Genomic DNA, 25,900 nt, shown 5'->3' with positions numbered 1-25,900 from the left:
TTGTTCACTTGTTACCAAATTAAAATCCTATTAAACTGCACACCTGCAGTGGGTTTATCTGCAGAGCATTGTGCTGTAGCTTTTAATCCAATTCCACACCTTCATAACATACAATATACTGCAAATCAGGACACGAAGAGACTGAGGGTATGCTATTCCTAGCTCTGTTGGCAGAGAGAAAATCAAACACTTTGATTTGTTAAAAAGGGAGAAAAAATAGGACATAGTTAACTACTTGACTTCTAGGAATGGTAAGTGTTCATCTGAATGGTCTGTATCTGAGGATACAGAGATCAAGTGAAATCATTAACTAAAATGATCAAAAAATGAGAGCAAAATCATGACCCTGATTAAATTCAGTGTCAAAACTTCTGCTGACTTTAAGAAAGCCAGAATTTCAGCATGAAAAAGCAGTCCCCATCAGGAGAGAGACAGGCTGAGACTGTGTGTCAGCTGTAAGCCCTTCTATTCATTTTCAAAACAAAGTGTGAGAAGTGTGAATGACATATTCAGAGTGGATATGCTCTTCTGCCAGACCTTTGCCATCCTAAGATGAACCCTAATGTGTGCTTCCTCTTGTTGGGTTTATTTCATGTAATGTGGCTGGATATCTATAAAATACCTCAGGTTCAGCAAGTAAGAATAGAGAAGACTTTTTTCAATGAAGGGAGAAACGAATGATTCACAATTCCTACAGTCAAAACATTTCTATGTTTCTTTTCTAATTTTCAGCACATCCAGGTAATTTAGGAAGAGAAAATTATTATATCATGTACTAAGTTGGATCTTCAAGTTGGAAAGGAAACATTTCTTACTCAAAAAGATGAAATGATATTTCTTTGCCTCCGATGAACAGCAAATCTTCAGAGAAACGCATCCTGGCTATAGCATTCTATATGATACGCCATTCTTACTTTTTGATAGAACTTTAAAAACTTTTAAAAATACTGTTTTCATTCTCTTAAACTGAAGATTTAAAAAAATTTTTTTTTTGAAAATACAAAATGCAAAACTGCGCTAGCAATGCAATTATTTTGTCATGTGATTTGATTTAAATTATTTTAATAAATCTTCAGAAGATAAAAGTGAAGTATTTGTGGCTTGGTTTTTTGTATTTCATGTATACTTCTGTTGTCAGTAAAGCTGAAGTCCTACCTGAGGTAATCATGGTAAATTATCTGGAAGCTACAGCATAAATGAATGACTCTGTGTTATTGCTGCTTTGTGTCTATGGTGTATAATCTAAAATTTATATGTATTGAATATAAAGCCCAGCACTAATTCCTGTCTTTAGAAATTCCTGCTTTGTTAACCATTTCTGCAGGATACGAGAGTCAATATCTCACATATAACTCTATTAACTGAAATAAAATAGGCTGTATATAATGTTACTATTTTATTATGTTCAAAACTAGGTTGTTTGAGCTTGTTTGGTAAGTAAAGTACAAGCAAAGACATTTATTAAGAGAAACCCTAGCATAAATTCATAGAAAATAGTAAATACAAATGATGAGATTTGTATCTTGCATGCATCAGATTGTGTGAGGAAATTCCCTGAAATACCAGGGCAATGGGGGGGTTTAACTATTTTTGAAGAGCATGACTGCAGTGAGTTGTCTGTGCCTGGTTGCTATTTCAAGAAGGGACAACTGCTTTGATATTTTAAGAAAGGACATATCCTGAATCAGAGAAAAGCACTTGTCAGGAGCTTGGGAAGCTTTCACTCATTTTAGGTTTGGAGATCTACATTGATTTTCCACTTGCATCTCCATTCTGTCTCAGCTCAAGCACTGAAGTGGAAATTAATTTTCAAAAGTGTGGTATTGCAGCAGATGTAGGCAGGGCCATGTGCTAAAGGAAAACGTAGTCATGTATTCAGTTCTGCAGCTAAGATTAAGAATACAGTGCCAAAATTACATTTTCATGGGAAGTATCTTCACAATCAGAAAAATTGATTTGAGTCTTAAGGCTCATTATACCCATTTGCACTATTCCTCAGGTTTTTATGGTGGAGGAAAAAAACTGAACAGGGAGTGTAGGAAAAATATAAGCTAAAAATACTCACTGTTCTCAAGTCCACTTTTATTTCTAAGAGTTTAGATTCTAGATTAGATATACCTATTCTCACAGCACAATTAAGCAAAAGTTGTATCAGTAGACTGATCTTGGAATCTGTTCTTCACAGATATGAAAAAGTAAGATGTACCTGAGAACATCTTTTAGATGTACCTGAGAACCTTCTGACAGGCAAAGGCTTCTGAGACAGTCATTCTTCCCTGTCTCCTACTGAACCAGTGTTCCTTAAATAATTTGCATGAATGCAATGAAAGTTTACAAGCATATGTTTTAAAGAATTACAACTTTGCACAGCCATATTGAAGAGGTCTACTGCCAAGAAAGGAACCGGATGCACATGTGCCTTTATTAAATTGGGCTGTTGATATAAACTCATATACATGCAAATCTTTCCCTAATTAAAACCTCGCCTGGAAAACGTTTAATCACAGCTCCATATGTTTGCATATTTCAAAAATGCATCCTTGCAATCACCAACCTAATGCTGCCTGCCACCTCTGACTTGGGGTTTTGTTGTGGTTTGATCCCAGCGCCCAAACTAAGCTTTCCCTGCCACGGGATTGTCTCTTTTTGAATAAACGGAGAGGTCGCACCGCCTCCACCCGGACAGCTCCATCTTTTTGTTTTTGTGGTGAATGTACAGAACTTAATGCGTGAGATACCTGCTGGACCGTGCACCTGAACCAGGAGCTCCAGCAAGGACAAAGGCAGGGATACCCCGCAGTGAGCAGGGAACCGCGAGGGGCCCCAGAGCGGCTGGAGCTGTGCCGGGGTGTCCCCGGCAGGTGCGGGCGGAAGCTCCGGCACTACTAGGGGCAGGACACCGAGCCTGAGGGGTCTGCGGGCGATGCGGAGCGGCCGGGAGCTGGGCGCCTGGGGAGGGGGCAGGATGCGGAGCTCGGCGCCTGGGGAGGGGGCAGGATGCGGAGCTGGGCGCCTGGGGAGGGGGCAGGATGCGGAGCTCGGCGCCTGGGGAGGGGGCAGGATGCGGAGCTGGGCGCCTGGGGAGGGGGCAGGATGCGGAGCTCGGCGCCTGGGGAGGGGGCGGCGCGGGGCGGGCGCGGCCGCGGGAGGGCGCGGCGGGCGCGGCGCGGGCGCTGCCGCTGAAGATGTCGGCGCGGCGGCCCTGGCCGTGCTGGCTGCTGCTGCTGCCGGCGCTGCTGTGCGGCGGCGCGGCGGGCTACGTGGTGGTCAGCTCCGTGTCGTGGCCGCTGCCCGAGGCGGGGGCGGCGGCGGACGAGCTGCACAGCTCCTCCACCGAGGAGGCGCTGCCCGCGCTGCTGGAGGAGGCGGGCGGCCTCTGGAAGCAGAGCTACCCGGCCTCGGCGTACCGCGAGGATGCGGCGCTGGGCTCCGGGCCCGCGGCGCGGCGGCCGGGCCAGGGGGCCGCCCCGTCCAGGATGTTCTCCTACCGGCGGGAGGGCGGCGCGGCTCCGGGACGAGCCGGGACCGCCCGCTTCCTCGCCCAGCACAACACCTGGGGCTTCGTGGCGACGCGGGCCGCCCGAGGAAAGGTACGGGGGGTGCCCACGGCGCCCGCGGCGCCCGCCGGACGGGAGCAGCGCAAACTCTGCAGGAGAAATCGCGCTCGGAGCGCAGGGAGGGAGGATGCACGCTGAAAACCGCGCCAGAGAGACACCCAGAAAAGCAACTTCTCTAGGCCCGAAGGCAGAGATGCATCCCAGGGTTTGGAGAGGGGCTGTTTCAGGAGGATGAGGAAGAGAAGGAGAGCCTGCTGGCTACCACAAAATCTGCCTGTCCGTCCAACTATACCAACTTAAAGGACGATTTCTCTGTCAGAAATATTAAACAAAATAGCAGGGCTGTGCCAGAGAATTGGGGTCATTATTTTTCCCAGCTTTAAAATATTTCCTTTTTTAAAGTGAAACGTTAGGATGAGACACAGCATCCAGTACCACTCCGATAAAAGGAAAAAAAAAAAAAGATAAATAAAAAATAAATTAAAAAAAATACATTCTTAACTTTCTGTTGATAGTATTCACAGATTAATTAGCTTACAATTTTAAATTAAACTTAGAAGCACGTAAGTCTTCAGGAAGCTCGGCTGAGTTAGTGGCAGTAAATGTTATTGTGAAATACAAAGTAAGAGACTGAAAAAAGATATTATTAAATTAATTTGTACTTAGTCAGAAGAGGCCTGTAATGCTACATCAGCTTTTGGAAATCCTATTAAACCATATGATCGTAACTCTTTTGGTTTGTGCTCTCGCCAGAAACCCTCAGTGGAATTATAGCCATAATATTGTCTGCAGTTATCTGCCTCCAGACAGAACACAGAAGTAATACAGAAGAATCTGATTAATAAATAAAATTTGAAATTCGGGGGGTGGTGGTTGCTGCTTTGAATGCTGAACTATGCTGCCTGTGATCACAGTTGTTTTTGAGAATTCAGAGTAACATTAACCTTGCATGACAGACTATTTTAAGCAATGGGAACACGTCCTGCAATATTACTGAGAGCATTTTAAAAATTGTAACTCTTAATAATAAACAAGGACTTTTATTTTCTAAGTTATGTAATAACATTAAAGCATTACTTCTAAGGAAAGCCAACAAAGACCATTTATAAGCACTATAAGCATTAAAATTTTAAAGGCATATAAACATTTAAAATCAGAAAGCATCTACCCAGGTAACAACATCATAGGGTTTTCTTATTAACTATTCATATTTAATTTGATTTTGTTGTAAAAGATTTAATGTATTGACAGATAATTTTACTGCTTAACATCTGATAGACCATAAGGAAAATATATCTGAAGACATCAAAAGATGGAGTAATTAATTGAATATTTGTCATTGCTATTTATAATATGATGACAAGCATAGTGGGAGTGTACATTATTCTGAAGCATATTAATGAGTGTCACTACTGGCCCAGGACATTTTTGCAGGCATTATAACCACTGTTTGTACATAGGCCAGCGTATGGGAGAAAATCTTTTTCTGAAAACTTGGCTCCTTAGTGTCCCTTCTCTGCCACGGGAGGAGGTTTTACTTAGGCTTGGTAGTTGAGACACACCCCCCATGAGGAATCTGTTGCTCTTCCCCAGGAAGCTGAGCTGATGTCCAGTTTGACTTAAAATCCAATTCTAGCTGAAATGCTTTCTTTTTTGTTTTTGCAAACCCATGCAATCATATTGTAAGTCATAACCAAAAGATGAGGCAATATTAGAGTAAAAAGCGGGCTGAATCAAGGCTCAGTTAGGCTCTATATACTTTTGGGTTTGAGGAAAGGTACCAACAGCAGTTTAGAGTAAACATTTCCTGACACTGATGGCAGGGAAAAAAAGATATTCATGCACTTAAACATTTTAAATTTCGTAGTTCCTTTAAGCTTCTCTATACTGTCATGGACAGGACTAGAGAGAAGAAATAGAGAGATCTGTTTTCATAGAAGTATGATAGATGTAATTTAGAGGACATAGATCTAATTTAGAGGAAATGCTCTCTTATGATGACAACAGAACTAGCTGTTCTCTCTGCTAAAGCCTTTGAGAGAATCCCCCACATTGAAAACTGTCTATGTGCAAAGACGTAACTGTTGCTTATTTGGCTTTTGCAGATCCAAGGTATGCCCTATGGGAATTGTTTACTTCTCAGCGATGGTCCCATCAACAACAGCACTGGAATCCCTTTCTTTTACGTGACGCCAAAGGATAACACTGTGACAGATCTTCTGAAGAATCCCATGGCTTCTCTGACCCTGCCAGAGGCAGATGGAAATTTCTGCAGGTAACAGTTTTATCTGCCTCCTACCACCTTCAGTGAGAACAGAGACCTCAGAACAGAATGCTGGGTCCCCACCTTCAATGTCCTGCATTTATTTTTGACTCTCACGATCAGCTACATGCTCCTTCCTATTTTTAATGGATCTTTTGGCAGTAAATTTCCCTGGTAAAGCATAGTAGAGAAAAGCAGAGGTGTCAGTGAAGTATATCGTAGCATCAACAGCTGCAGTGGCTTTCAGCTTGAATGTTAACATATCAAAATTTTAATCTCTTGGACATGCCTGCATAAAATCTGGATGTTCAAGATCCTATAATAATCTATAGTGATCTAGCCAATAAAATCCATAGAGTTTCAGAGGCTATCCAATTCTCAGTAAAGCAGGCATCTTTGCTCTGCTGAAAATTCTGGAGGCCCTGCTGAATGCCTTGACAGGGCTCCAGCTCTCTGGGTTTTGTAAGAGGATCTCAGGCTCTCTGTTCACAAGTTAAATGCTCAGGCTGTGACACTCCATCTGATTTCCACCTCTTCAGAGAATGTGATGGAATATGATATCTTTGCAATTTTTTTATATTACAGTCAGTAAATGACTCCCCAAATAGAGAAATCCAGGTCAGAGGTTTACCAATCTACATCCAGTCCCCAATTCTTCTCTCCAGAGACAGCAGTGAGTTGACTTCTTCTTAATCCTGTCATAGACTCTTAGAATCACAGAATGGTTTGTGTTGGAAGAAACCTTACGGGCCATCTAAGTCCAACCCCCTGCCACAGCCAGGGACACCTTCCACTAGAGCAGATTGCTCGAAACTGCACCCAGGCTGGCCCTGAACATTTCCCAGGATGGAGCATCCACAGCTTCTCTGGACAACCTGTTCTAGGGTCTAACAATCCCCACAGCAAAGAATTTCTTCCTAACATCTAATCAAAACCTACTCTTTTTTAGTTCAAATCCATTATCCCATTGTCCTGTCATTTAATGCCCTTGTGAGAAGTCCCTCCCCAGGCTCGCTTGCAGGCTCCCTTTAGGTACTGGAAGCCTGCTTATAAGGTCTCCCTAGAGCCTTCTCCAAGCTGAGCAACCCCAATTGCTCAGCCAGTCTTTGTAGGAGAAGTGCTCCAACACTGTGATCATCTTTATGGCCTCCACTGGACTTCCTCCAACAGGTCCATTTCATTCTTGCATATAATGAATAACTTCAGATCCCCAAAGCTTTACATGTGTAAAATGTATGTATGTAACCTCAAAGATGAATCAATTTTCCCCTTCATTCTTGTCTCCTTGAAAAAGACATATCTCTACCATATGCTTGTTTACAGTCAATCATGTGGCAAACTTGGCTGGGTCAGCCTTGTGTGAAGTGTTATTTACAAAGGCCTCTTTACGTGACGAGGTACGTGACACCGAAATCGTGTCAGACAGGACTCTGTTACCAAAGCAGGTCTTAGCTGGCATTCCAAGGAGAGAGAGAACTGGTAAGAACACACTCCTTCAGAAAGAAATGGCATTAACAGTTTTTATTGCAAGTTAAGGTCCTCTGTAGCAAAGGAGAGGTTTTGTCTTAAGACCCGATTTCCCCAGTTGAGGATTGCCTTGAGTATCATTCCACCTCTCAAGCCTGCTAGCTGAGAAGAACCCTGGGAAAAGCAGGAAATGGCAAATATAAAATACTACTTTTACACTTGTCTGTATTTGTCTTCAGAAAATATTTTTTTCTAGAGAGTTATATGGTAGAAAAATGAAATGTTTCTTAGTCCAAAGCAGTATAAGTGATTTCAGACATCCTGTTCCCAAGGAATGGAAATCATGGCTTCCTCTTACAAAGTCAAACACCTAATAGGAAACTTCTATCACCAACAGTTGTTAAGGTAATTCAGTCTTGAATGTTTGAGGAGGTCAGTGAAGTAGTGAAGTTAACATTGGAATGGTTCTGCTTGTAGCTTAAATATTTTCGTGAAATATTTTGGATTAATCATTTAGAAAATAAATATATCCATTCTTTCACTGCAGGCTTAATGGCATTTAATTCTGCTTTCTGAGCTTTTTAATTCAGTCTAATAGTAAACTTACTATCCAGACCAAGTGCTTAAAAATGTATTTTAAGTCCTGTATCCTACTACTCCATGCCCTACTTTCAGAAGCCCAAGAGTCAGAGCAGCTTCCCTTGATGATAAGTGGTAGTGCTGAGCACTTCTGAAAAACCACACACCCACTTTAGGCACTTAAGTGTGGCCTTTGATCTCTAACTTTAAACAGCCACTCTTGCAAGTCTTTGCCTTTTACAGTTTAGCAACATCACTGCCCCATTTACCTGTTTGGGAAGCACCAATTCACCAGCAAAAGAGAAATGCTGCATGATTTATAGAAATATGAAATCCATATACACCACAAACCTTTGAGGATATTTATTTGATATCTTTTTATTACATCACTATTAATTTTCAAATCCCTAGCCTTTTGATCAGTATGCCATATATTTGCTGCTGCTTGTTTTGCAGCCAGGGCAACCTGGATTCTGTCATCTGACTCTCCAGTTGCCTCTGCAGCCTGACACTGTGCTCTCTGGTGAGAAGAGCTCTCTGGGCACCACTGAGAAGCTAAATCTGGATTTCCAAAACAGCTTAGTCCAAACTAATTACCATTTGCCACATCCCTACTTTCCCTCCTTACCACCAGTCATGTGCTACCCTGCTCCCCTGCCACCAGTTCTGGGCTTTGCCTCAGCCTGAGCTGAAATACAAATGCGAAGAAAATTATCCTGACAGCAAGAATAAGTTTTTCTGCCGATCCTTCTTTTCATCCTGTGGCCGGTACTGCTCCTGGCCATGCAATTCCACCCCCTCCCTCCAGCTGACCATATGGCAGGTCTATTTTAGCTCAGTAACCCAGCAGAAACCTCTTGGGTTGTTTTTTTCTGGATGAGATTTCCACTGTCTTAGTAAATTGAATCAGCTCCTCAAGAGCCAGAGAAGAGCAAAGGAGAGGGGAAAGGAAAAGAGAAGGTGGTGGAAAATAGAATATTCTCATTTTAGCATGTAACCATACTCCAAATATTGAGCTTACCACTGAATTGAGTATATGAGTTCAGAGTTTGATCAGTGCTCTATGCATTATTTATTTTGTTTTTACCTTCAGTTTCTTTTTCATTATTCCTGAAGTTCTCATCTGGAACAGATGTTGGTTGGCATTAATGCAGAGGACAAACAATACGGACAATGAAAAGTTGGGTCTTTGCTTGAGCTACAATTTTTGTTTTTGATGATACCAAAATGTGAGCGAACTTTGAGGTCATCTCTCAGCAAGGAATGGTATAGGTACTGGGCTTTACCCTTCTTCTCTTCCCTTACCCTATAACCAGGGTCAGAAATTAATGTGTGTTTTAAAACCAGGAATCCATGGACGATTTTTACATTTAAGAGCAGCAACATCTAAAATTGCAGCCTGGCACACCACCCCACTGTCACCCCACAGAAAGGGCCTCTGTGACACTGAAGAAAACAAGAAGGTGTCCAGGCCCTGCTGCCAGTGCTTGGGGCGGCCTGTCCCCAGCTTCAGGGTGCACTTGACCTGCTGAGATAGACAGACTGTGCCATGCAAATAGCACACAGCATCCTCAGTGCAGACCTTTGTGTGGTGGTGGCTCAAGTTTGGTAGAGCAAAAGTCTTCTTTACTAGCACTAAATGAGAGGCAAGACCTTTTACTCTGTGAGACCTCACATCCTGCTAATATTAAAATGGTATCTGTCAGGCTTTCTTTGCAAAGGAAAGTGCCGTTCTTGTCAGACATTCTCATCAAGTGCATCGTTAATTGTTTTGGTTTCAAAATAATTATGTAAAATAGCTAAATGAATAATATTTTACATGAGAAAGTTCATGTCCTTGTATGCTGGCAATGCATTTGTAGCTTGTTTGCATGTGGAACTTTATTAGAATTCCATTATTAATCTACTCTGAGTTGCAAAATAAATGTGAAAGCTGTGCCTGTAGACAATGCTCCTGGGAGTATTTGGAACCCTCCAGAAAAATGCTTCTGCCCTATTGTATGCAAAAGAAATCTCTGGCCTTTAGAAAGAAAACATAGCTGACATTTCAATGTCTTTGTGCACCTAATGAGTTTCAAGTGACTTGCATACACCAATTTGATATTAAATTTATTTAGTAGCAAATTTCATTTATTTTGTTTCAGAACAGACTCAAGTTCCAAACCTTGACAATAAATATTTCCCTTTCAAGGATGTGAGGAATACTGACTGGCCTTTATGGTGCTCCAGCCTCAATATTTAATCAGCTGGAGAGAAAATTTGAAAACCCTAAACTAATAAAAAAAACCCCATTTAATATTGAAAGAAAGAGCACTGCGACACATCTGACTAGGCACTAATTGCAAGACATTTTAGTTTTGCAGCTACGGTTTGGATTCCTCATCTCTGACCTAGAGATTGCCATTTCCCAGAGGGAGATGAGCTGCCCCTCTCTGAGAAGGCTCTGATGGCTCTCGGGATACAGAAAGCATTTGTTAGCAACTACACAGCATTTTATCTGAAGGCTGATAAATGGATAATAGAAGCAAGAAAAATTAAATGGTTCAGGGCTATAAATAGACTAAGCTAGTATGTCTATGCCACTGACAAGCTGAAAAGATTGAGTTCCATTCTTGCAGCCTTCAGAGGGTGCAAGACCAAGTCCAACATTAAAGAATAGAGCAGCTATTGTTCTAAACACATTTCACAACACACAGGCTGCTCAGAGGATTGCTCTTTCCAAGTAGGCTCCTGAGCCTGCCTCATTACAGGTGCAGCCTGGAAAACAGGCAATTAATTTTAAACATGTGTCACCTCCTTGACATCAGGTTCAGCTCATTCACAGGAACACACTGCAGCTTTCTTTGGGAAGGAATGGTTACATGGCTGCCATGAACGGGTTTTCAGCCAAGGGAAAAGCAGCGAGCTTTGGGGTCAGTCCACCTTTGGTTTTTTCCTGCTATTAGCTGAGGATGGTGTTTCAAATCCACACTGCAGACCACGAGTGATTTTCATGAATTCAGATTCCCCTCCTGATTTATGATCTCCATCAGGGGTGACTCCATCAGAGCCATTTTACACACCATGCTCATCTGGTGCTTGAGGTAGCAGGTTGGCATGATCAGGCAGATGTCTTCAGTGGACATAAGCTAACTCAGTAGGTTTCCTAAAGGTGGCATAAAAAATGTTGACAGGCAGTGTTGAGCCATGAAGCCATGGGAAGAGAAGAGGAATTTTGTGGGTCTGGGTTCCTGCTGTGTGGTGGATCACCTGCACAAACATCTAACTTCATTCCCTGGGCAATCCTGAGGGACAATAGGCCTGCCACAGGAGGAAGGCACAACTTTTGAGATGTCATATGGCCACTCAACATATAACTACTGCTGGGTTTGTAGAGTCACCATTGTTAATATGAGGATTAATATAACAAAGAAATCTGGTACTGTACCTTCACACAAAGAGAAATTATGCATGCAGAAGACAAAGGCTGAATTTAGACATCCATCATTTTTTGAGATCCATCTCCTCTGTGGCACAGACACATTTCTAGTTCTGGTATTTGTGTTGGCCCTTTTTAGCCATAGGCAAATAATTATGTCAGTAGTTGTTCCTGAAAAATCTGTATTTAAAAAAACCCTCTATTAAAAATAAAAGAAAATTAAAATGAAGGTACCAAATTAGAAAGTCAAACATGAAACCTACTATCATCATGACCCAATGCATACAATACAGCTCTAAATTACTATTTTTCCTGTTTTCTTAAATAACCAACTTCCTAAAATCCCTTTCTAGTGAAATAGTGTATCTCTGACTCTGTTTACAGAAATAGTTGATTCTGTGATTCTTTTTTTCCCTCCTTAAATTGTCTATGGTTAAACTATATAAAAGCTTCCTGTCTGAAACACAGAGTTCAGCTGAAGAACTGCATTTTATTGTCAGTGGAGAGAGGCAAACAGACTGGCTTCACATAACACATTGTAATTAAAACATTTTAGGAAGGATTATCTTCTAGAAAGAATGAAATTATTTAAAACCTTAAAACATATACTAGGAGCACAGGCTCACTTAGATTAATAGAATAGACACTGCACCAATGCACTTTAGCTCCCTGACTTGACTTCAGATTCAGAACAGAAGACCTCTTCCAAAAGCAAAGATGTTTTAACTAACTTTGCTGGCTCCCAAACATGGCTGATAAAGAAATTCTTGTCAAAATCAGAGCAGGGCAGAACTGCCTAGCCATATCCGGTTCAAGGCCAGCAACAGCTTTTCAGATTATGAAATTGCTTTCAGTGGAGATTTTGTTTGACGTTCATGCCTTGCAGATTAGCAGCACCAATAGATTCTTTCTGCTTCAGACACTCCGGTAGTTAGTGGTGAAAAAATGAGATGAATGAGGGGAGTAACTTACTTTTCAAAATTAATCATATTTATGATTCAAAATTATATGCACTTTACAGTAATTCTCTAAGGACAGAGCATTCCCTCCCTTCCTTTCTGTAGATTTTAGGGGACAAAAATCCTGATGCATTTTATATGGTAGGAAATATTATACTACAGGAAATAACTTCACCTTTTCACCTTGTGCCCAGTTTGGGGCTATTTGAAGAGGAGCCCTGTGCAGGGTGTGACAGAGTCACCTACCTTCTTGCATCCATGGGAGGTGACAGGGATGAGCTGTGTCAGCAGCCAATCCCCACATCCTAATTACATGGGTTTCCATGACTGCTACCATTATAGAGGAGCCTAGAATGTGTGGAAGCAGTCATTGCCCTTATGCCACTTACGTGCTTTAAAGTAGAAAAAAACTGTAGGGAAACTGTTTTCTGGAGCTTTCTTATTGGCTCTCTCTCTTCTTTGCAACAGAAGAAAGCTCTTTTCCAGCTTCTTTTCTCTTCAGCTCTGAAGAAGTAGAGGCGTAAGAGCAGTGCTTTCTCATACGGCAGTGAGAAATGTGTTCAGAGACATTTGTGTATCCTCCCAGGGAAGATGGAAGGTCTTGTTTCCTCGAGGTGGGAGGAGAAGGATGTCAACACCTTTGTGGGAAAAGGAGGCTGGAGAGGAAGAAAAAGGGATTCCTCTGCATAGACCCCTGCTTCCACACCTGGACTGGAACAGAACTGAACCCTCCTGCCTTTCTCCTACCAGTTTCTTCTTGGGAGTACCTGGCTTCCCTTCCCAAGTGCCTTCCAAACTCTTAATTTGCTTTTCCTGTTGACCTGTGGCAGATCAGTATCACCTCACTAATGGATTGCGGAGGCTGAGAATGAAGACTCAGGGATACTGTAGTGAGAAACCAGGAGACAGAGCATCATCAGTCAAAGCCGAGATCTCAGCTTTGAAAGGGAATTTAAACCAAGTCCAAACATCACCATATGTGCCAATATAACCAGAGCAGCCTGAACTATGGTTCATAACACCTGGACTTGGATAGTTGCCATTTAAGAACCTTCTAATTAAACTCCAAGAGATGGCTAGTGCAGTAAACAATTTAATGAGTAGGTGGCACTCTTTACTCTGAAACCACTCTTGAACCAGGACCCAGAAATTGCGGAAGTGTTACATAGTAAAATAAGTGGGACATGTTCATTAGCAGTGTGCTTTGCACCATTGCATTTCTGTTGAGAAATACTGCTCACTTGGGATGCAGGCCTCTCCTTAAGCTCAGTAAAGCTGGCACCTTAGTAGGTGATGTCATCTCACACACTTGGAAGAAAACCTCCTGGACTGGGTCAAACTCTGCATATCTATTTTGCTCACTGTAAGCAGAAGAACAGGAACAATCAATTCTTCTGTCTTCACAGATCAGATGAATAATTAAGATGATCTCTCTTAATGCACTGTTTTCTTATAAAATGCATGTACTGAATCTTCTTCCATTTTAAGCTGATCTTCCTAATTTTCTGCAACAAAGTATATGTATTTGAAATATTCATGAAAAAAAAAATGTGTTCCCTATTGTTTGATCTTCTTTCACAGTTACATTCTTTCTCTTCCCCTCAGTTCATATTTTACTATAGCATTCATTAAGTTCTCTCCATGGAGACAGGGGGCTTGATTCTGGTAAAGACAAACCACCTGAGATACCACCTTGGTTTTCCTCAACAGAGCAACAGTGTCCCCATCTCTACCCTTGACTCTGCCTCCCCCTCACACCCAGTCAGCAGCACACAAATGTTGCATAAAGCCACTGCTCTGCAACTACTTGTTTTTGTGCCAGCAAAGATGAAAGGAACTCAGGGAATGAGGGTTGAATATGTATTTATGCAGAGGCAAGAAATGTCTACTCAATGCACGACTACACCTCTAGAGATGCAAGTGAGGAATGTTTTAGTAAATACTCGTTTATTATCTTTAGTAAAAATATGACATAAATTCCTGACTATATCATCTTGCTCCAAGGAAGCAAATCCTACATTTGCACCAGTTGCACTGGCAACAACACTGAAAACTCAAGACCCATTCACAACATTTAGAAATGGTAGCTGTAAGTTTATGGCAGCTGGGTTTTGATGGTGTAAGAAGTATAAAAGTAATCAAACATCATTAGGGATATACTATGCCAAAAAAAAAAAAAAAATGCAGGAACAGTTTCACTTCAGAATATGAAGGGATCCTTTGAAAAAGAAAATACTAATGCTAATGACAGATTAGAATACAAGGTTCCTAATCTGAAACAAAAAACCTATGATAAGAGGCAGACCTGAAAGCAAAACCAACAAAGTAGTAACAGTGTGAATTCCAATGTATCATTGCCCTGTTAAGCTCTTTCAAAACTTCACCTAACACAATCTCAACAAATAATTTGAGTCATTTCCCAGAAAAACAAACTGACCCTCCAGAATATTATTCCAATATGCGAAATTCAGTTAGAATAATTTTTACTGGGAAGATAGTGTTATGTATGTCAATCAGTGTCGCACCCTGGCTCACAAGAATGTACAGAAAACCGTGAACAGAAGTAGCCAGGGAAAAAAACATTTAAAAAACTATTCAAGCTATGGATGCACAGTGTGTGGGCTTTGTTGTCAGCCATATATGTGGAGAGCAGCTTTTCACGTCAACTGGGGAAGTCACATCAAACACTAGTCCTATTAGCAAAACTTTCTCAGCAAAGGCAGGCAGGGTTCACTGCCTAACCACAGCTACATCAGCTCTACTGTCTATTCAAAATCAAATACTATGCTTTCAGAATAAACATGGACTTGCACAAAACCATCAGATAATTGTAATCTGAGAAGGTCAGACCAAAACTTCTCAGTGTTCCTGATCACATCCAAAATCTATCACCTTGATATGCTCTGTGAAACACAGACATCTTTTAACAACAGTCCCTTTCAAAATCCTCTCTTAAAATAATTAACCACCTAGGAGCTGTGTGCAAGAAAGACACTTGCAAATATTCCTGTTTTTCCTGGCTCTTCAGTTGTTTTATGATACTGTTTGGCTGTGGAGGAAATTGTATCATATATTCAGATGCACTGTTGTTTTAATGCAATTTTCTGAACTGAATTTCTGTTTGCAAGAATTTAATCAATATAAATGTTAAATATATACTGAATATGTAAACATATGCAGAAGGCTTTGGGTACAGTATTAAGATTAAGCATATAAGTTACCAGATCAGGAGATTGCTTTAAATGGACTTTAACCCTTCACCATCTAGGGCCAACACTTGCAAGAATGTGAATGTGCACTGCTCTGCTGCTGGACATGCACACCCTCAGCTGACACCCTCTGCACATGGGATCAGCTCCTTTCTCTTCAGATGTATTCACTGTATTTGCCTTTATTTATTTGTGTTTTGGTGGGCGAGCATCTCACTGGGCCATGGGTGCTGGGCAGCCACACAACACCCAAAGCCTACACAAAAGAAATGCAAGGAGCTATGGATGTCCCTGGAGCATGGAGCTGTTCTCCTTAGGGACAGAGCACTTTCAGGCCACTGGAACCCAGGTGTGAAGTGACATCTTCAGCAGGCAGTACGAGTCTGCTGAGGATCTATGGTGCACCAAAGTGATAATGTAGACAAGTTTGTACTCTGCATACACACTGATAGAAATAAACCAAATGCCTGGGCATGAAATGCAGATTTTCAGGCACTCAGAACACCACTTTTATGACTTAAAAAATTGTACTAGACAAAATTAGATCATTATAAGTTGATGTGGACAGAAAGTTTGAGCCTGATCTTTGGCCTCAACTCTTCCTCCCATCAGTAAGCATGGGAGAGGAACATCCCCTTCAGACAACTGCTGCTCCACACCTACCAGGACACTGAAAAAAGTGTCCCTGAGATGATGGGACTGCAAATGGCACTTTGGAGGTCAGGCTGCAGACAGTGGCAAGTGCTTACCAGACATAGTCAAGTATCAATCAGCCTCCTGTATTTCCTTACTTTCCTGACCCTCTTTAGAAAAGCAGATATTTTATCTAATGAGCTACACAGTCATAACCATCTGTGGAGAATCTGCAGGTGTTAAATTAACTGCAGGAGGATGCCCATATGTTTCCTGCATACACTAGACACACATTGAGAAATATAACCAAAAATGAAGCCATTGCAGTTAAGACTAAAGCTCTCAAGCCAAGATCTTTAAGTAAAATTGTACATGGATGAGACACAATTTACTGTGATTACAACACAGCAAAGAAGAAATGCAGTTTTGATTTCCTAATGTTTCTTGGGCTGAGATGGGAACATGGTTCCCTGAGACACCAAGCAGTCTCAAACTGCTGGCAGCAGGGCTTTGGGGTGCTCAGTATTTGCCAGGATCAAGCAAATACAGTCATTTCATACACTACTTTTTTTTGGTTTGTTTGTTTTGGGTTTTTTTCCAAATGGTAGATTTGCTTATGATTTATATCCTTGTATTGTATATGTCAGAGTCAGCAATTGCTCTGCAGTGACTAATGGGGGTTATTTATTATTACTGTATACAAAGAGCCAGAAAGTAACAAGTACCTTCCCTGTCTTGGTCTGAAGGCAATTGCAGAACTTTTCTATTTGATGTAAAGCAGTTGAAAAATGGGTAAAAAATGAACAAGGATTGATTTTCTAGGATAAGCACAATGAAAAGACCTTATGTTTTACATACAGATACACATATTCATACTCTTTTCTCTAGGCATAAGCACAGACTAACCATTTCACTGCTTCTTCTCAGAATCCTGAATACAAGTCTGTACATCTGTCTGGGAATACTGCCATTTTCACATTATTTTACTATCCAATATATACTAATCCAATTTTTGTGAGCATAAATTAAGATTAAGCAACTATCTACAGCAGAGCTATGTGTCAGTCGGGTGCTCCTTCCAGACTTCCCCCCTCCACCAAACAGTGTAGCTGGGAGTAGAGAAGACCCACAAGGCTTGACAAAGCTTTTTGTATGTGAGCAGGAGTCCATACTTCTCCAAAAACCCTTAAGAAAGCAAGCAAGCTTACTCATGAGCATTTTTCTCTGTGCACAGAAGAAATGTAATTGATCCAGAGGATCCAAGGTGCGCCAGGCTGACTCTCACAGGACAGATGGTCACAGTGCCTCCGGAGGAAATGGAATTTGCCAAGCAAGCAATGTTTTCCAGGTCTGTATCTAAGAGGCACATAGCAGAGTGCAACCCACAGATTTGAGACAAATACACAAACGTTTGGTACAGAAAAATCTGAGAAATAACAAGACTGACCTTTACTTTGGGACCACGAAGCATGTTGGCTTCTGTGTGGCTTGGAATGACAGACCTTTTAACTTTTGAGAAAATGAAATATGGAAATGCAGTTAGTAAGTGTTGGACTCTGGTTTATAGTCTGGGGATTATGAAGATATGTCACCTGGTTTCAGGGAGAGATTCCATAATTGCATGGGGTATTCATCATCTTTAATAATTCTACCTCACCTTATGATAGGTAGGGGGACTCAGAGACAGAGCAGAGGTCTGCTGCCTTTGGGCTTACAAACATTTTCAGAGTGGGTCTTACAAGTTTAACTACATCTCCTAACATCCCAGCTGCTTCAAAGCCAGTCTCCTTTGAACAGATGCAAGCACAGCCCAGATGTGTAGCACACACACACAGGGTTGTGCCCCCATGTCCTTCAGTGGAGTGGGTCTGTAGAATTACAGGCATGAAAAGCCTGAATTTTAGCTGAGGCATACACCCCCACAAGAGCTGCCAGGGATTGTCCTCCAGGTGCACCTTGCCTGGTCAGTCAAATAGGGCTGGGAAACTGGGATGAGCTTGACTCCAAAACAGCCCAGAGATGGTATTCTCTCTGACCTCCAGGACAGGGTCAGGGTTCGACTCTGTCAGTGTGTGCCACCAATAGCAAAAATGGGACGATGAACAGATGGGGCCATATTGACACACAAGCCTTCTTTACAAACTTCACAGGAATTAGATTTCCATGTGACCCAGAGTCCAGCAGCACCTCAGCAGAGGATGCTCTGCTGTCAGGGTGCAAGAGCCAAAACAAAAAAGTGAGGGCTGCTGGGGCACATCCAGTGCCAGCAGCATCTGATGCCACTTACCAAACCCAGACACATAGGTGCTGAAAGGGACAACTCAGAAAATGGTAGGAAACACCATTTTCCCAATGAGAGGGAAACCAAGAAGTTACCAAATCAAGGACCTCTGCTGCAGGGTCCTCTGCAGGAGCGGAGGGGCACTGAGCCAACCCTGCCCAGACTTGCACCACTTCCCACCCATGTTCCTGTGAACACTGTGACTTGAACTGTGGCATCCACTCTGTGCATCGCTGCTGAGCTTCCCACAGCTACACTGCTTGGGGACCAGACATCTGCACCCAGTCAGGGAGAATCTGTCTGACCTAGCTGTAAGGGAGACCAGAGAAAGGAGATACAAATACAGGATGAAAAGGCTGTCGGAGGCTGTCGGAGGCAGAGGCTACGCTCTACCTGCTACCCAGTTTTATTAGCCCTCCTGCCGTACAATTGCTACCAAAGATGTAGTATTTTCAGGACATTGTTTCCTTTAAACAGATACAAGCATAACCCTGATATATATTCAAAGTGTCTTCTCTAACTATTTTTCACTCACTCAGAGACCGGACAACATCTACCTTTAGAGACAGGGCTCTGCAGTGGGGAAAGGTGGTGATTGCTGGCTGCCTGTGTTGCAGTTCTTCCCAGATTGGGGTGTAGAAGATCGTAAACCTTACAGCAAGAAAGGGCCAAAAAGATGAATGGTGGTGTTCCCACATCCCAGGTTTCACTCTGGCTGAGCACACTAGGCTGAAGAAAAAAGCAGACTATCCATATGGTTTGGCACATCTTCTAATTTTTTTTTGCTTTTCTTTGTCCTTCCAGGCACCCAGTGGTAAGAAAGTGGCCTCGTAGCTATGAGTGGTTCTTCATGAAAATGAACATTGAACACATCTGGCTTCAAAACTGGTATGGAGAAGTTTCTCCCATTGCAGTAGAAGAGTATTTAAAAGCTGTTCCAAGTAAAGGATGACTGAATGGGCTTTGAGATAGAAATCTTCTGAGTTCCCTTTCCAAACACTTTTAAAATTTCATGGTAGATGGTTTCTTTACAGTGGAATTTTTCTTCTTCTCCCAAAAGGCTTCAAAATAGCCCTGTCTCACATGGAGCAGAGTGAAAATAAATCAAGACAGACTTTCAAATTATAAAGGAGAGGTGCATATTAGCCCTACCCTGCAATGTACAGACTTGTCATTTCAAGCAGGCAATGCGTCATCTGAAATGCTGTTTTTAAAATGCTTTGTATCTATTTGTTTTGACTTCTATTGCTGTGCACCCACAGGGAAACTACACTATGTGCTAAATATAATGTTCTGATTTGCAGAAAATGCAAATTGCCTACTCAGAACCCTCTATGCATTGTAGAAGTATTACTGCTGCTTGGTCTCCCTTGATTTTTAAGTACTTTAAGAGGAACTTAATTGCTGGAAATTTAGGTATTTAAGTTTAAAAACAAATTATTTGCTAGAGCTGTCCTCATTTGCTAACTTTTCTATGTGTGCTTTTCCCTAATTAGACAACTTGATATTTCACTTGGAAACTTCTCTCTATAACAGAAAAAATGAAATCAGTTCAAACAACACAACTTCAATATAACTTGTCTCTGACACAAAGCCGTTTAAACACATTAAAGGCCAAAATCAAATCAGCCCCACAAGGATTATCTCAATCCAAGTATAAACATTCTCATAAGAAGAATTTAAGTAAATGTTCTCAGCTAGCCTGTTCCTGTTGAGACCAGAAAAGTATTTTTAATAGCCTGTAGTCCCAGATTTTTTGCCTCCCTGCTCCAGCCACTGCTTTATTTTTAACTGGCCTGTGCAACTGATTTTTTGTAAGCCGGGTGGACCCTGTCCCTTAACTTTGTTTTCTCACCAAGATTTAAAGGGCTTGTTCATGCATTTATTTTTTAAAGAAGCCTAAAGATGGTAGGTATTTCAGGCCATGAAAAACTGCTTTCCCTGGTATGGAGAGTGCAAACTTTTGTTGCAAACACATTATGTGTAGGCTTCTCATGTGGTAATACCAAAAGAGTTCAAAGGTATTTTAATTGCCATCAGTTCTTTCTCTAGATGTCCTCCTGGTAAACTTACTCTGCCATTCTTAAGGGTATCATAGAAAGAAAATACCCATGTCTAACCAGCCACATAACCACACAGTTTCAAAATTATATAGCTGCTCTCGCTGTTACATTAAGAAGAAGACACATTGAGATGGGATTTATGTGCCTGTGGGGAAGGTCTTCCAACATCCCTGGGAGTGCACTTGAGCTCTGAACATCAGCCTGCACCACGTCTGGGCTGGGGAGGAGCCTGGGTGCCTGGGCGAGTGCCCTGAGCTTGTACAGGTTAATCCCTGGGCAGAGCTCAGAGGCAGCTGCAAGAGCTATGATCAGCTGGAAGCCAATTAAGTGTAGCTGAGCTTATTTTGGCTCAGGCATGGAGAGAGGGAGTCATTCCCAGAACAGCTGGGCACCATGCTGGTTTAACTACAAGGGGCCTCAGGGTGTCCAACTTAGCCTTAGGGTGAATCCCGGGCCCCAGGCATTACTACTATTCCTGATACTCTGTAAGAAGTCAGGGCAAATGAGGGCGAAAGCTTTGTTTAGACACTCACTAAGTTTTTTTTATTCTTGTCTCATTGCCAGAGACTTTGTTAGCCATGCAGCTCTTTTGCAGAGGTAATTACACAAAGGAAGGAAGTGTCCTGCCTGAATCTATTTCCTTCTTTTTTTTTTTTCTTTCTTGGCAGATGAGCTGCATTTTCACATTTGAGTTTGTCTGTAAATCTTGCATTGTGTAATACTGAAGCAAGATGGCCTGTCCTATACAGATTTATAGAATACCATCAAGTGAATCCTTCTTGATTCCTATAATTTTGCCATGGGGATCTTTGTCTACTATGGATTTGTTGACTTTGTCCATTAGGATTAATAGGACTTTCAAATCTGAGTTCCGAGGAAAAATACTAGTCTTTGTCAGAGAATTTCACAGGTGTAATATTTCTGTGAAAGTGCAATTACATATTTCTTTGTCCCAGTTCACTACTATTCCCAGAGAAACCTGAAACCCCCCATTCTGTTCCCCATTCCTAAATACACACAGGTTAAGCAAATCCAGAGTACAATATTAATGTCTAAACAAGCTGAAGAAGAGAGGAAGGATTTTAGAAGTGCTAGTCCTATGTCCTATCCATTACCTTACTAACTAGCTTTGAAGCAGTAAGGGATTGTGTCAAGAAAGTTCAGAAGAGCTTTAATATTTTAAGAATTCAGTATGTACTAAGAAATGTTTCTAATTTACAACATCCTGCTTGTTATAGGCTGCCTCCCTGCACACACAGATTAATTGGAGTAGCTTCTGTATTGTAAAATGACACATTCATCAAGAAGCTTTTCCGTACGGACTTGCTACGAGGCTCTTGACAGAACCTCAAAACATGAAATGCTGGTGGCATTGTAAAGTGACAAAAGGGGTCTCATGAAGAAATACTGTCTTATATCACCTGTTCTCATTTCATGCTTCCTTCACCCAAGGAATAACTACCACAAGAGTCCTTGAAACTCTGTAGAAATTATCAAAAATATGACCTGCAGATTTTGAACAGAATTTTCCAGACCAAGAAAAATGGGAGGTGATGGTAGTTTGCTTATTTGGGCTTTACATTATTATTGATAGGCTAGTTCTAATTTTTCTTTAAACAGACAAATATCTCAAGTAATATTGGTCATCACATGGTAAGTTGTTATTGAAGCTTTTAATACAGAGTTTTATCTGAAATAACACAATAAAAACCATAGTTCCTTAAGATCATAGAGTCTGATCTTGCTTCAGTTCAAGTCAATAGCAAAAATCCCATTTATTTGTTGAGCTTCAATTATTGGCTCAAACAAGCAATTTCATAAGTCTTCATAACCTCTTATGTATTGATTAAGCATTTCAACTAGCTGATGTGTAATTTCCATGTGTTCTGCAGTTTTGTTATTTCTGTAGCTTCCCAAAAATGTTTGTTGTGCAACATGTTTAAAATTTTAACTGTTGTCTTGCAATATTTAAAAGATGTATGTAGTCATTTCTGTATACTTGCTGAAAAAAGAAAATGAAGTTGAAAAGTTGGGTTCTCACTTCTTGCTAATTTGGGCAAAAGAAATGCATGTACAGGATTTAGGCACAGTTATTTTGAACTGCTGTTCTTATTTAACCAAAGAATGCTCTGTTTCTGATGAAATTTTCATCACTTCAGTGGTTGAAATGCAACCTGTCTCATTTCTGGATGTGTATTGCAATTTGCAATGTATTCTGATTTCTAAAAATATTGAAAGTTGTTAACAAAATGGCCATGAAGAAGAAATGCAAATAAAAACTGTATAAAGATATTCTTCAGTACAGCATTTGCTGGAGTAACCCACTTTGTGTAAACAACCATTACAATTTCTGTCTGATCTGAACACATCTGTTGGCTTTTTCTCTCTGAGTTTTCCTGGACCTAGTTAATTTCTCTCAAAATATCTGTGGGAACTGAGACTCCAATCTGCCTTTTCTCTGGGGAGAAAAGTCTAGCCAAGCACCTTTTATCATTCCTTCATCTTCACATTACTGTGTTCTTTGCTTTTACTGTGGCAGTTAAATGCCACTCTTACAGTTCACTCTTGTTTTCTGCACATAGGAACTAAGCACTCACCTCTTGGGTGTGCAGTAACTGTTTTGGAAGTTTCCTCAGCACTATTTCTTCCCTTGCCAGCCTTTTTCTTACAAGTTCTTGTTACAGCTTGTTCTCTTCTGTCCACTCTCCTCTAATGTGTTTTCTTAAGCCAAGTCTGACAATTTACCTTTTCATCTTGTTTTTCTGTGCCATCTCCTTTTAACAAAATTCAAGCTCTCATACTAAAATTCCCACTTGATATCCAATAAAGATGAGAATAGACTAGACTAGACTAGACTAGAAATAATAGCCTATGTTAGGATCGAATAACAACCTGTGTTTCCTAATTTACACTTTAAATCTTTCTCTTGCCACTGGTTGGACTGCATTTACTGCAAGAACTGTGACAACAGTTCCCTAACCTCAGTCAACACCAGCTTCTTATTTCCAGTAATCTGTATTTTAAAAAGAACATTTCCTGCAGCTGAGTTTTTCCTTTTTACTTACTGTTTTTACTTTTATCCCATTTCTGGAGTGATGTCTATTCTGATTAGACCAAGGGTCATTTATTTACTAAAAATCAAACAAACAAACAAAGAAAAACACAAAAAACAAGCAAAAACCAACCAACCAACCAACCAACCAACCAAAAAAACCACACAAACAACCCCAAACCCTAATTTGAACATTTTTGAAATCACTGAAGTACGTATTTTCATTTCTTAATCTGCTTTCTGCTAAATACCGAATTTGTGCTTCTTCAAAATTGTGTTGCTTGTCATCCTTCAATAAAGCTCACCTTTTGCCTGTCTTTTCTCTGCCTCCACATACCCTCTCCCATCTTAACATTTTGCTAGATGCTCCTGGTTCCTTGTCCTCTTTTCCCTATTTTTTTTCATTAACTCAAATTTCTCTATGTTCTTCCCTCAGCTTCCTAGTTCTCCACAGCCCCTTCCACATTACTTTGTCTGCTCAGTCTTGTCTTCTTGATTATGCCACTTTAATCTTCTTGTCACTACGCTCCGTGCCTTTGCAGAGTCCTAACACTGCCAAGTCTTATTTTGGGAGAATGCTAGAGAATATCTTTAAGGAATACTTTAGGTTTGAAGGTATTTGTTTGTTTGTTGAAATGCTACCTCTGGAACAGAAATGGGAACATACTGGTCTTGATGCTGACACTCATGGCTTTTTCCAATGGTATCTTCTGCACAAACTATTCCAGGCTCTATTAGGCCCTGCCTGTGTCAGCACCCACAACATATAATCATGATTAGGAAGGACATCAACAAAGTTTGACAATGTTGTTCGACAACATAAGTAACAGTGAAGGAAAACACATCTGTTTTCTTCTGAAGGAAAACAACCATTCAAAAAAGGTTGGTAGTTGGTGAAAACAAGCGATTCATTTTAAAAGCTGGGGAAAGGTACAGATGTGCTTTGTGAAAAAAAAAATAGGGAAGACTTCATGTTTATTCAAGAAGAGCTGTATGTCAAATACTTCTATTTAATGAAAAACAAGTCTGTCCACTCAGTACCTTAATCTTGCACTTAGATACTTTTTCCTCCAGACACGGTACAGACCCTGTCACCATTTTTCATCCTTCAGGAATGAGCTCCCCTCGGCTCAACAGCGCAGCACCGTGTGGATCAGACCGCGCTAGCTCCACTCTTTTTCCCCCTGCATGTCTGTGCCCCGCTCTGTCCTTTGCTGGCTTCTGGCCACCTCTTGCTCCCTCGTGTCCTTGCTTCTGGTGCTCCAGCCTCCCTCCACTCCTCTGGAAGCCAAGCTGCACCCTCGAACGAGGGCGAGGTGTGCGCAGGAGGGTGACTCACGGAACTGGGCGCGTGTGCCTGCCGGGGCTGGTATGCGGGACACGGGACCGCCCTATGGCAGCGTCCGAGGCCGAGCAGGCCCCGAGGGCTCGCTGGAAGGGGAAGGCGAGTGCCAGGCAGGGGCAGTGGCCACTCAGGAGGCGCTTCAGGTTGATCCCCTTGGGCACCAGTTGCGTGCAGGGGGCCGGGGCTGAGCTGTGCTCCGTAAACAGCGCCGGCAGACCCGGGGTAATGGCCTGCGTTAGAGTGGCCAGTACGGCTAGGGAAACAATTCTCCTCTTGTACTCGGCACTGGTAAGGCCACATCTGAGTGCTGTGTCCAGTTCTGGGCCCCTCAATTCAAGGACATGGAGGTGCTGGAATTAGTCCAGAGAAGGGCAGTGGAGCTGGGGAAGGGGCTGGAGCACACGTTCTATGAGAAGCAGATGATGGAGCTGGTGCTGTTTAGCCTGGAGAAAAGGGGACTCAGGAGAGACCTTGCCACCCTACAGCCACATGAAAGGAGGCTGTAGCCAGGTGAGGGTCAGCCTCTGCTCCCAGGCCACCAGCGACAGGCATGAAGGCACAGCCTCAAAGCTGCACCAGGTTTGGTTTAGCTTGGATATTAGAAGGAATTTCTTCACAGAAAGGGTGTAGTGAGCTGCCCAGGGAGGCGATGGAGTCACTGGATCTAGGAGTGTTTAAGGAAAAACCAGACGTGAGACTGAGTGCCAGGGTCCGGCTGACATGGCGGTGTTCGATCACAGGTTGCCTTCGATAATCTCAGAGGTCCTTTCCAACCAAACTGATTTTCAGACCCAGTAACTGCCGCACCGCACGGGCCCGAGACAGCTTCAAGCCCCTCATCCCCACTGGCCCCGCCCGCCTGCGCTGTTTGCCGGCCCCCCTCTCCCGGCATGCCGCGGGGTGCGGCGGGGCGGGGCGGCCTGGCCCGGCCCCCTGCTCGCCCTCAGCCGCGGCGGGCGGGCTCCGCCCCGGGCGGCACCGCGGATACCTGCGCGGCGCGGGGCGGCCGTGGGGCAGAGCGCGCCGGCAGCGGTGGCGGCGAAGCGACTTGCACACGCTTCTCCTTATCGCGGC

At 42.2% G+C, this 25,900-nt stretch overlaps 1 protein-coding gene across 1 annotated transcript; it reads left to right on the top strand.

The window, feature by feature from the left end:
- Positions 1 to 3,185: 3,185 nt before the first annotated feature.
- CREG2 (cellular repressor of E1A stimulated genes 2) lies at positions 3,186 to 22,721 on the top strand. Its single transcript, XM_033052258.2, has 4 exons — positions 3,186 to 3,590; positions 5,663 to 5,832; positions 17,320 to 17,433; positions 19,171 to 22,721. The coding sequence occupies exons 1-4, from the start codon at positions 3,186 to 3,188 to the stop codon at positions 19,316 to 19,318; spliced, it is 837 nt and encodes a 278-aa protein (XP_032908149.1). The 3' UTR covers positions 19,319 to 22,721.
- The last annotated feature ends 3,179 nt before the right edge of the window (positions 22,722 to 25,900 follow it).

Source organism: Catharus ustulatus, chromosome 2 (genome assembly GCF_009819885.2).
Source record: "Catharus ustulatus isolate bCatUst1 chromosome 2, bCatUst1.pri.v2, whole genome shotgun sequence".
Lineage (NCBI taxonomy): Eukaryota > Metazoa > Chordata > Aves > Passeriformes > Turdidae > Catharus > Catharus ustulatus.
The sequence above is the reverse complement of the archived record's forward strand: the minus strand, read 5'-3'. Positions and strand labels throughout refer to the sequence as shown.